The sequence below is a fragment of the Nelusetta ayraudi genome, unplaced genomic scaffold (genome assembly GCF_046127955.1).
Source record: "Nelusetta ayraudi isolate G7.1 ecotype Tasmania unplaced genomic scaffold, CSIRO-AGI_Nayr_v1 ptg000010l, whole genome shotgun sequence".
NCBI lineage: Eukaryota > Metazoa > Chordata > Actinopteri > Tetraodontiformes > Monacanthidae > Nelusetta > Nelusetta ayraudi.
The window spans coordinates 593,659-605,963 of NW_027466060.1; the positions used below are offsets into that span (position 1 = coordinate 593,659).

At 43.7% G+C, this 12,305-nt stretch overlaps 1 protein-coding gene across 5 annotated transcripts in view; it reads right to left on the minus strand.

Moving 5' to 3' along the window:
• Positions 1-298: 298 nt before the first annotated feature.
• dmxl1 (Dmx like 1) overlaps positions 299-12,305 on the minus strand; it is a 46,433-nt gene continuing 34,426 nt past the window's right edge. For all 5 annotated transcript variants that reach the window (XM_076019474.1, XM_076019473.1, XM_076019472.1 and 2 more), the window contains 8 exons: positions 11,498-11,645; positions 9,167-9,227; positions 8,850-8,977; positions 7,172-7,249; positions 6,982-7,073; positions 6,778-6,830; positions 5,885-6,102; positions 299-2,997 (listed from right to left, as the gene is read on the minus strand). In XM_076019474.1, the coding sequence (XP_075875589.1) occupies positions 2,743-2,997; positions 5,885-6,102; positions 6,778-6,830; positions 6,982-7,073; positions 7,172-7,249; positions 8,850-8,977; positions 9,167-9,227; positions 11,498-11,645 (1,033 nt within the window). In that variant the 3' untranslated portion in view covers positions 299-2,742. The remainder of the gene's footprint in view (positions 2,998-5,884; positions 6,103-6,777; positions 6,831-6,981; positions 7,074-7,171; positions 7,250-8,849; positions 8,978-9,166; positions 9,228-11,497; positions 11,646-12,305) is intronic.

Sequence of the window (12,305 nt, forward strand, 5' to 3'; positions counted from 1 at the left end):
TTGATGCTGTGGCTCTGAAGCACAAGATGATCCCCCTTCCCCGAAGACAGTGAATACACTCGAGAGTTCTCCTAAAGATAATGATTTATTTGTGAATTGATTGTATGTGAAAAAAAAAAAATTAGAGAGAATAATTGTAGTGTAAAGACTCAAATGCACACACGTTTTCAAAAAAAAAACCCCAACTGATCCACCAAGGTTTCCCTTTGATGTGCAAACAGGCAGAAACTACATCCAACTCTTCTTCCCCTTCACTCATTTTTTTCTTACTTTTTATACACACACAAAAACACCTGTGCACGTTACACATTGTTTTTTTTTTATTTTTATTTCATCAGTACATTTTCTGTATATAATACAGATATGTTCCACAATATCATCATTATAAAATTAAAAGCATTTGATTAAGTTCACATTTTGCAAGATTGAGGATGAGGGATAGCGAGAGCCGAGTCAGTCCGCAGCAAATAACCAAAGTCGTGACTGATCTGTGCATGAAGCCACTCTTTAAAGGAAAATAACAGGGGGTTGGAGAGAACTGGAGCTTTGATAAAATTCAGTTTATTCAACAGTTCCACTCAGAGTACATATAGTTTGGCTTTCATAAAAATCATTTTATTTTTGAAGTTTCTGCAGATGAACATGCGTTTCAACCACTTGAACTCATGGGAGAACTAAAAAGAAAAAAAATACATAAATAAATAATAAAAAAAAGAAGCTGTTTGAGTTCACACAAGTGGAAAAAGAAAAGAAGAAAAAAAAAAGGCAGAAAAGCAGATTAAATACTCACTTTGGATCAGTCCATAACCCTAAATATGAATATATCTTATAAATATACCTTTACCTTTACAGAATAACATTCTTTATAGATTGCCTTATTATTAACTAGTGTTTATCTACAACTAGGTGATTGTTGATGAGGTCATGAGAAGCTGCATTTCGGCATTTTCTAATATACACAACGGCGCTAAAGTGACTTCATCTTCTGGACTCAGAACTGATACGCATTTTGTCCGCTCCACAGCAACGCTGCAACAGGTCACTGACAGTCAGATAAATGAATTATAGTCCTTCAGGTTAAAAGGCCAGTGGTCAATTAAACCCCTTCCTTATTTATGTGGAAGACCCATATTTTACACACTAACCTAGATGACACTTTCAAAGGCATGTACCGAAGGCTGCTTTTAGATTATTTTGTGTGTGTGTATATATATATATATATATATATATATATATATATATATGGTGACGAAAAGGAGTATATGATATTCAGAATTGTGACACGGAAACAAAATGGCAATGCAGGTAGAGAAAGTGATAAAAAAAAAAAAAAAGCAACAGAATTAAGGAAATTATAAAGGCAAACAAAGCGTTTTCAAAGGCATTTGCAACCAAGGGCCAAAGGGGAGATGAGAGCCAATGAGGTGAATGTTCCCTCTACCAGGAATAAAACTTTTTCCACAACAAATCAGAATATCAGTTAAAACATTTACATCCCCAAGCCCCCCCCCTTGCCCTGTAGTCAACAGCAAAGTGTCCTGCTACATGATTTTGAAGGTAACTAATTGATGTTAAAACAGGAAAACCAATGCATCCAAGTAAAGTATAATTCATGGTGTCCCACACCCGCAATCGGGGTTTTCGCTAAACTCAAGCTACTTTGTGCAAATTTAAGCTAGTTATAATAACAAGAGTACATTTAGAACCAACAGTACTGGAGTACCACGGCAGAAGTAGCTTTCAGAAATTAAGGACACTTAATAGCGCTGCTTAAATCTCAGCCAGATAATAACTCTAGGTCTTACTGTGCATACATCTTATTACTGAACGCTCAGACTGCTTCAGCCCTGCAGTTTTATTATTTAGCTTCAGCTTTATGTGCAAACAGTCACACTGGTGTGTACATGAAGTCCATATTGAAAAAAACAAAACATGGACAACGTTGTATTTTGGGAAAATTATAACACTTGTTGGCTTCAGTTAAGATTTAAAGCTCAATGAATGGTTTCACTCCATTTTGCGAACATGAAAAGCTCTTCCTTCTTTATATATTCTTAATATGTCTGATTTTTCCCTCCTCTTCTAAACCAAAGATTTCACCGCCAGTCTCATACTTACAAATAACAACAACAACAACAACAACAACAAAAAATGGTGAAATAGCATCATGTGGTCCTTCAAGAGGGTTTAATCTCTGTGCAGTTCTGGAGGCTCATGCGAAGCACTTGAATGCGTCATTTCTCCGACACTGGATCTGGTGTGCTATGTCTACAGCCGCTTTACTGGAACGCGTCTCCTGTTTTTAATTACCCCAAAGCCTGGAGGAAGCTTATACTATGATTGATCACCTTTCTAAAAACGAAGCAAGAGATAAAACGCCACCATACGAAGAAGAGGGCAACGGTGTGGGCTTCTCTCCCCGTCGATGCCCTTCACAGCTTCACTTCCTGTGCAAAACAAAGCAGCCAAAAAGTGCTCCCTCGGTGTGTCGCTCGGCAGGAGTTTTGTTTTTGGCGAATCTCTCCGGGGGGGGTTTTGACTCATTTTTTGCAGTTCATTCCGACTCAATGTGCTTTGACCCAGTGAACTCCTCAGACTCCCTCGCGTTGAGACCGCGGCGTCTGGTCGGCTTCAGACGCCAAGATCTGTCGGCTTCCTGTCCAACGCAAGGCCGAGCAGAGGGTGCACAAAAATGAAAGAAAGAAAGAAAGAAAATCACCCCCTCTTCCTGTCCCAACGTGTCTATATGAAGAACTTGACGTCGCTCTTGAGGTTGCCGTGGTGGTGGTGGTGGTTGTTGTTGTTGTGAGTGACGGCCCCGAAGCGGTTGGGGAGGACTCGCATCTTCATGGTGCCGTCGGCGCCGCACGAGAAGATGTGGTCGGTGGGCCCCACTTCGATCTGCATGACGCCGGTGCCCAGGTTCCTGAAGAGCGACTGGCGAGCGTGCTCGTTGGGGAAGGTGTAGAGCGGACACTGCGTGGCCACGCTCCAGACCTGCGGAGTCGGAAGGCAGACGATGGGAACGGTTACGGTCGCCATTTGGCATCTGCAGTCACGACTAAAGTCACACTTTAAAACTGCTTTCACAAGATCCAGCAAATTTAGGATTAGTTTAACAAAAAAAAGAAAAGAAAAAAAAAAAAGGCAAATACCTGTAATAACATTCTGTTATATGTGATGCAATGATTATGGGTAGATTCTATTTTGCAAGGCAGATGCAGCTCCAACAGGATGTTACTAAGAACTACCGGAGTTGGGAAGTAACGAGTTACATGTAACGTCATTGTATAATTGAATCACAAAATAAAGATACTTGTAATCAGTTCCATTACTGGAAAAAAATGTATAATAAGATGACAGTTACTGAAACAAACAATAATAAATACCTAAATAACAAATTATTCACAACTACAATTTTAATAATTACATCTGACCAATGTTTACAACATAGGCTGGACTTTATGTTTAATAATTTTATTTTTGTTGCTTTGCATGGTTTCCTCGTGCACTGGCCTTTACCGTTTCCCTCCACAGACAAAGGTTTGACACTATTCTTCTTCTAAAGGGGCAGGGAAAATAAAACACACAGCCAGGGGAGGAAGCCAATATAAGTTGTACACCCTGGCTGCTGCTGCTGTTGCTGCTGCTGCTGCTGCTGCTGCTGCTGCTGCTGCTGCTGCAGAGCCTCGTGTGGATGATGCTTTAGATGTAGTTTTATCAGAACTAGATGTCATTTACACATTAAAGAAACCCATCAAAAATATAATGTCTGCACTGAGACTGCCTGTCTCACTGGGCTAGTTTTCTCTTTACTGGCTCTGGCAAGAGTTGAGCGAATGTACAGGCTGGGGGCCGGAGGCTGGAATCTATGTGTCGGAGGCGGAGCGTTGCTAATGTTGCCCATCAACAAACCACAATGGCCCATGTAGCAGATGGATATCTAAGAAGAACACTCAAAAAGACTCCAGAAATATTCCACGTCTCCCAGTGCATACACATACGCATACAACCATTCGTGTATTTTGAATTGAAGTGGTGTATTTTTCCATCATGCACATCCAAAAGCTAAAATCTCTGCCAACCAAGTTTCTTTAAGCTGCCGCAGCCAATAGCGGCGCACTTCAATCATGGTGCTCAGCCGCGCTCACGAAAAGGGATGTTTTGAAAAAAATGTGCGACGTCAGCACGAGACACTGAGCCAAGTTCTGCGCCACTTGCATTACGTGATCCAGTCTGGGATGGTTATATACGGAAGGACTGAACGGAGTCAGGTCAACCGTACATTTGCTGACGTTTCACATCTAAGTCCCTCATTACACACTGGAAATCAGCCAGCCAATGTATAATTACCGTCGTCACTGGAGGAAGGTAACGCAGCACACAAGTTTTTTTTTTTTTTTTTTTGGTGAGCGTGGGTGCAGAATGAAAGATATTTGAATTTCAAGCAGCCGTGCAACGCACCGCGACGCTCCCTGTCATCTGCCCCCCCACCCCACTCCCCCGCCCGAGTGACAACCATGTGATGTGCAACAGCATATTGGGGTACGTTCAGACGGAAGAGCAGCTGTGAGAGGAGAGACATCGGCTGCCCTGCCGCCGCCTCCTCCTCCTCCTCCTCCTCCTCCTCCTCCTCCTCCTTCTTACCGTCCACTCTCCGCCTCTCACCGTGTTCTCATGCGCCGCTTATTTCTCTTTAAAGACTCCATAGGGCACATGCACCGTTAGGCACCTTGTGTTGTGGTTGTGTGTTGAGAAATTGTTAAAAATATAACATGAAAAGCTCTTTACTCTCGCTATTTAGTTTTACATTTCTGAGTAAGAAAAAAGCTTTTGAGTTACAATTTTCGTCCTCCTTGGGATCTCTCTGAAAAAACCCAACTTGCTGGTTTCTGCCTGAAGGGGTTTTCGCACATTCCAGTCAGGAGGACTTGGGTCAAATGCAGGGGAACATTGTCATTATTGTTGCACTTTTTGGTCGGTTTGGTTCCCTTTGACACAGCGCACTGTCAAACAACATTACATGCTCTAGCAGAGGAAGTGGGGGAAGAGAAAGTGGAAGAGGACGAAAGAAAGCAGAACATTTCTCTCCACTTTTTAATCGCCCTTAAACTTTCTTTTAAGCCGAGGTGCAGCTGCGCTCTGTCCCGCCTCGTACCTTCGGTTTGTATGCTCCGCTTTCACGCCTCGCACAATCCGCGCCGGCCACTCGAGACGGCGGTTCTCAAGTGCACCGGGCTTTCACATCTTGTCTTGTTTCATTGGGTTCAATCACAGCGGAGGTCGTCCGGCCTCCTACCGCGCTCCGTCAGTGAAGGTGCAGCAATCACACTCAACAAAAAGCTGATCAAACAAGTGTGCCGAGACCTTCTCAAAAAGGTGCGCTTTAAAAAAAAAAAGAAAAAAGAAAACAAGAATGTAATCAGACCTGGATGGGACCCAGCTGCTGGGAGCAAAGCAGCGAGTCGTTGACTGGCTTCGTTTGGTTCATTGGAATTTTTCTGCACATGTTCAAAGATAGTTACGTCCGGCCAGTGAGCGTTGCTGCATTTTGCTTTGTTTTCCCACCTACTTCGGACCACAGCAAACAGTGTGGTGTGAAAAGGAACTGAAATGGCTGAAAAATTCAACCCTTTTTTTTTTATTCATTATTTTGTCTTTTGTCCAGACTAAATGGATGTGAAAGCGCCATAACTCTGAATTAGCTTCCAGAAAAAAAGCCACCAGACCATCAGAGGAAATGCACCATGTCTAATTTCGCTATATTGTCTAATAGCCGGCCGGGTTTGTTATCTCTTGGGCAAACTTTAGAGGCAGGCATTAAAGACGACACACCATCAAACAGACAGACAGACAGACAGACAGGCGAGTGGCTCATAATCACCTTGATGTTTCCCTCCGATGAGCCGCTGACGAAGCAGTCCTCGGTCGGGTCCACGGCCAGAGCTTTGACCGGAGAGTCGTGGGCCTGGAAGCTCTGGCGCTGGAGCTTGTGCGGCAGCTCCAGGATGCTGATCCAACCCTTCCTCCCGCCCGTGATGAGCAGCTGGTTCCTCGGGGCCATGGCGAGCACGGTGGCACCGGAGTCGTGGCAGCAGAAGGCTGATTGGAGGGCGGAGAGGAGGAGATGGAGAATTCATAAAAAGGAATGAATTGTGCAGAACTTCTTATGATGGATAAAAGCGAGCAGAAACAGAGCAGGAGGGCAGGTGTGAGAATACAGTCTGGTTTCCATGTCGCTGGGTAGCACGTTGGCAATACACGGCTCAGAAAATTGATCTTGGAATTAGAGTTGGGGGTTATTTTGGTCTCGGATGCTGTCAAAGAGTAGTTTGGTCAGGTAATTTAATGATCCTATGTCACATTCATGTTGTGAAACCAGGCAGACAGTGTAAACAAGTTAATTGGCGCGTGGTTCCACTTCAAAATCTTTGCATCTACCGTTTTTTGCAAAGGTCAAAAACGGCCTCGAGCAAATAACCTATTTGTGAATAAAGGTTAGAATTTTTCTTCTATCACCCTTTTTCCAAAAGACTATTGCACAAAGAGGGCGAGAACAGCAAGACAGAAAACCAGCACAACAGGTCCAAAATGACTTAAGTATTAAAGTAGTTCAAGTTATTCGGTTGAACCAATTACCAGCAAAACACTAGAGGAAAGAAAGCCCTAACAATACTAGAAAAAGATAATTCTGCTCTTCTGTAAAACAGCTACCACACACACAAAGATATTCAAAACACACGTTTGCAAAGAATGAAAACATATCTGGCTTCTCACCATGAACGAGGCAGTTTGCAGGAGTCACCAGAGTGTCCCACAGACAAACGTTCCTGCAAAAGTCAGAAACAACCAAATTGACATCCTTTTTTTTTCTCTCTGCGACAAAAGCAAAAAAAAAAAAAAACGGTCTGAAACGAAAAAGCATTTTGGCAGACGCTCATTTGGAGGCGTTTGTCTCCTTTTTGAGTGCCAGCCCATTACCTGTTGTCAGTTGAGAGCCCCGCGGTAGCGATGAGGGAGGACGAGGCAACAAAGACAAAGTCGTGAGCCGTCTTGTTGTGGCACTGCAACGTCTGCCAGCAAAAAAAACAAGCGCGCAAGCAAACAAAAACACAAGGGTCAGCATCAGTGACGGTGATGGAGCCGAGAGATAAAAGTGCGACGCCCTCACCAGGTAGGGTTTGGGAGTGCTCCCGCTGGTGTTGGTCTGCCAAAGACTCAAGCCTCCGTCAGCATCCACGATACCAAACTGCACAAAACCAGCCAGACAGCGGGGTGTTAGACCAGGCGTGGGCAAGCTACGGCCCGGGGGGGCCATATGCGGCCCGTTGAGCTTTTCAATACGGCCCGCCAAATTTGAAGAAATTACATTACTAGTAAGTGAGTCATAGCTGTATTTCATCAATTTTTCAGTGTTTTAAGGGTCATCTCAATAAAGACCTGAATATCGTTGGGCTTCAAAGACACTGATTTTGTTCCAACGCCTTTCTTCATTTTCAACTGATAATTAAAACACATGATATATTTTTTTTCTCCTCTGAGGTGGCTCACCAAAACACTTCATCCATCTGCTCCTGCTCCAGCCCCTCTGTCATATTTTAGAACCCATTGTGCCCACCACTGTATTAGACCGATCGTTCCATGCCGTCTCCCTCTTTGCGTATTGAAATCCTTCATAAATAACCAGTATGCACCGATGAAACAACTCAAATTCAGCTCCCAAGAAGTTCTGCCTCTTTCTTTTTAAAGCACATTGAACAGTTTGAGGCCAGAGCAGCGGGGCCACGGCAGAGGAGAACCATCTGAGGAAGCGATTAGCTGGAGGCAAGTGTCTGAGTTCACAACGTTTGAATCGCTCAGTTGGAGATGGAGAAAAGAAAATCGCACTGAGTCCAAACTGCGGTTTGTGACTGGGTGGTAAAGTTTTTCGTGGCGGGGGTGTGGGGGGAAGAGAACAGTGTGAAAATGCAGCAGATTTTAAGAGGCAGACGCGCCGCAGGGTTTAAAGTAGTCTGACATCTTCATGATGGAGGCAACCTGTCAGAAGCGCTCCACGCTGCAGCGAGTGAAGAGGTAAGTGGAGTTAACACATCCAGCTTGTCTCCCTTTGCCAGCGACCATGGCGGAGTGCCGCATCCGTGACTGTGCACAGCCAGTCTGCTGCCATCGTGGTCGGTTAACGAGCCAATGTGAATTTTATCTAGATCTACATTGACGATCCAGGCTCAGGTCACAGTCGGGATTTAATAAAAACAAACACATAAAAAAATCAAACGTGCACAGTCACTGGTTTTGCAACAAAGGACACGCTGCACAATAATTATTTTAATACTTTCTTAATTGAGAGGTCCTTCTCTGCAAATGAGTGACTCATTTTACAGAGAGAAATACGGCGGCCTCCTTCTGTTATCATTTCACAGGCGAGAACAGCCGGCTGACTGAGACGTGTTGCGTTGTGCACCAGTGGTGAACTGACTACCACCTCCAGCAAATCCATGCTTTGTTTTTTTTGAGGCGAGTGATCGTGATGGGAAACAAAGCAGTAACACACAGTGGAAAAAGGGTATCCGAGTTCAGCGTTAACAACTCATCGCGTCATCCTGCACCACATGACTGCAGTCTGCACTCTGTTCCCCAATGACGAGGTGATGGTTTGTGATGGTTAATTTATTACCATTTGATGGTTCGTCAATTTTTTTTTGGAAGTGATATAGAGCTATTCAGCTATGTTCCACTGCCTTTTACTGTGGTGTTACAGCTGATTCAAGCAGCATTAATGAGGAAGATGAAGTTCACACACACACACACTTGCTTGGTCAACTCTAGAAATGTGCAGCTGATGTAGTGACCTTGTTTCCCTGGTGGTTGAATCGTATCCTGGTGACTCTGGAGTTTCCTGGGCTCCTGAAGCAGATGATCTGCTGGGAGTGGCCCCACTCGAACATCCTGACGCTGCCATCTTGAGCTCCCGTAAGGTCTGGCAGGGGAAAAGTCAGGGTAAGTAAGTAAGTAAGTAGGGGCTTTCCTTCTTTTCTAAATTCTGACGTTCTGCCCTCTCCATTATTCTGTAAGCATTAAGGAAAAATATGAAGTGGACACAAACACCTTATTTTTCGCAGCACTTAGTGGGACATTTCATCTACGAAGAGGCAAGAGTCGGACTCACAATAAGGCAGAGTAGGATGGGAAGTCATTCTTCTCACGTTGTTGATATTCCTCTTGATCATCTGCAAGAATTTAAAGTGGGATGAGCATTCTGAAACCGGGACAAAATTGGTAGGAAACAGTATCAAAGGCAACTCAGTGGTTCCGTTTATCATAAATAAGCAGAGCAAAGTTGTTTAAAGTGATGGTTCACCAGAAATTGAAATTTAGCAAGGGAAAGAATTCCACCAGATGCCAATTAAACGCAGCCTTTGGTGGCCATTAAGTAAAAATGTCATAAGTCCTTTAAACAGTGATGTTAAAACCATGTTTGCAGGCAGAATGGCCACTGCAGCCTCTCAGCCAGGGGCTGTGTCCACGTGACTCTATCGACACAGTAACATGTAAACTCACCACAGCCAACATGTAAACAGCGCGTGTCTGGGAGGCTACAGACGATATTTAGGCTAAACACAACCAACATGGTGCTCGAACAGTACGAGCACTGGGTGGAATTCCTTCCCTCTGTGAACTCCAGAGTGGTTGTGCTGAAAACAAAATGGCACCAGAGGCTCGAAATTGCAATTTTGAGGGAAGTATCCCTTTAATATCATGCACCTCAGGGGCAAAAATGTGGAGCTCATCATGTCAGACCGTTTCTATGCAAACACACAGTGTGACATTTACATAAGATCATGGCATTTAAAAAAAACCAACATAATGAACAGCATGTAAATAATGAAGCTGAGTGGTAGATGGTGGAGGAAGTTAATACACACTGCTTCCTTTTTGAGCTCTTAATATCATAGAAATATACATTTTTTCCCCAACTGAAATCATAGACACACTGGTGACTGATTGGGAGTTAATTGTTGATAGTTGATTAGACTGAGGAGTGGCTCTGACTGCCCAGCCTGCACATCAACTGCCATGATGAGAACGCTGAGTCGCGTTGACAGATGTGGCTGAAAACTCATTCAAATTAAAACATGTACAACAACAGTCATATCATTCTGCCCATTCATCCTTTGTGCCTACTGACTACATGAATGGCCCTTTGTACACTTGACTTTTCCTTTCATTAATTATATTTAGCCACCAATGAAGAGTTGCAGAATCTACTAGATCCCTTTTGATTAGAAATATTCATTTGGACCATGAGGCAACTGCTGTTGGAAATTTACATATACAAGTTAATAACACAACCAAAAATACATTTCAAATGTAAATTTCGCAGTCAGGAAATCAACCTCGGCTCCACTCAGAGGCAGAAACAATGATCACCACTCCAATAGCATGCAATCAGCTCTCAGACCCAGAGGAAAAATAATGTTCCAGCGTGTTCCTTTATGTTGCAGCTTCCAGTTTAGCGCTGGTGAGTGCACATCATTTTCTTCCTGGCATAGCAAACGGCAGGACTAAGAGCCTTCATCAAATGACTCAGATCACAGAAGATCCACACAACCTGCTCCATTTTCTCCCCACCTCAATCTTTGACCATAACACTGGAAATGGTCTGAAATGTCAACTAGTGTGAGGCTTGCACAAAAAAACAAGCAAAACAGGGAAAGTGAATTTACAATTTTAAATGAATAGAGGAAAGGAAGGTTTGCGCCTGATGCCTCCCGTGCAGGAGTCAGCAACATCTGTACTCCTTTGTAAGTCAATGAGGCGAGCTCGTGTTAGCCGCCACGATGCTTTTGGCAAACTGAGTCAGACGGATGAATTATTAATTAAAATAATTTAAACTGCTTTGAGGATTTTTTTTATTTTTTTTTGTTGCTTTGACTACAAAGAAGGACAGATCCACTGCAACAGACAACATGAATTAATTCTAGAAAGGCAGGGAGGGGAACGCAGACGCCACGGCAACTGTCGCTGTGCAGTCTGTGGCAGACACAGAGACCACTCTGCCGCTTTTTTGGCTTCTTTGATACTGCGGCTCTCGTTAACGCGACACATCACCGTTTGTTCTATAAACAGAGCGCGCAATCACTTTATTGCAGGCCAACAAAAAGGCCTGAAACATTTAACAGTTCAAGGCATTGTCATTGTCATCAACGTACTGGCGTGTGTATACATATATATATGTATATATATAATTATATATATGTATACACACACACACACATACACATATGTATAAATATATACACACATATACATTTAAATGGAGAGGGGGTTAGGGGGGTTAAAGGTGCAAAATTGTTGCAAAGATCTGTTTGTCGGGCAAAGTTTCAAATGAGGGGCAGGAAACGAGCCAAAGCCAAAGCACTCTCACTGGCCTCGACCGGGCAGAGCAGACATTAAAGTAAAATAGCAGAGCACATAGAAATACAGCAACACAACTCACCACGGATGCACCGCGGCCGGTCTGCATGCCTCCGAGCCACGGCATGTTAATGGGCGTGCCGGGGCTGCTGTGAGTGTAGGGCGTCGTGCCGTGCAGGGCGGCGAAGTCGTCCCGTGTGTGGACCACCAGGAAGTCGTCACTGGCAACCCTACAATGACATTTTTACCACTAGTTTAGCGCTAGTCGAAGATGCAGCGCCATTGCCATCCAGCGGCTTGTCACTTTGCATCGCGGTGTTTAACATAAGTCTCGCCGAAGCCGGGATAAAGCGAGAACATGTCGTCCACCAAGGAAAGCCTTCAGGGCTGTTTGCTTATTTAATTTGAAAAAAAAAGAAGCCACCCAGTAATAATAAACAGCGGTCGTTGTTCACTGGCAGCGGCCACTTCTTTGCTGGTCTTGAGCCTCTTTACTCTCCTTCTGACGCTGCTAGAAGTCTCTCGCATCTCCTGCCTCTTCCCCCATAAAGAAGGACGATTTGTTATGGAGAATATCAAGAGTGACTGCAAGACGCTGGCAAGGTGGATGAATAAGGTTTCAGATCTAATATGCGAGCAATTCCGCTGCCTCGCAAGGTTATATAATAAATGACATGTTGCAAGAAACAGTGCTGTAGGAAATAATGTGCTCCCAGAATGTTGAGTCAAACAAAAAGATTTTGTTTGTTTAAAAAATAAAAAAATAAAAAAATCTTTGATCTGAACCAGAATAATTTCATGTTTAATGAAACCGTTGGCCGCCTGAGAGAGAGGCCATGTGTTGGCGTGATAATAATAATGATAATGATAATTTTTAGGAGCAAAGCTGT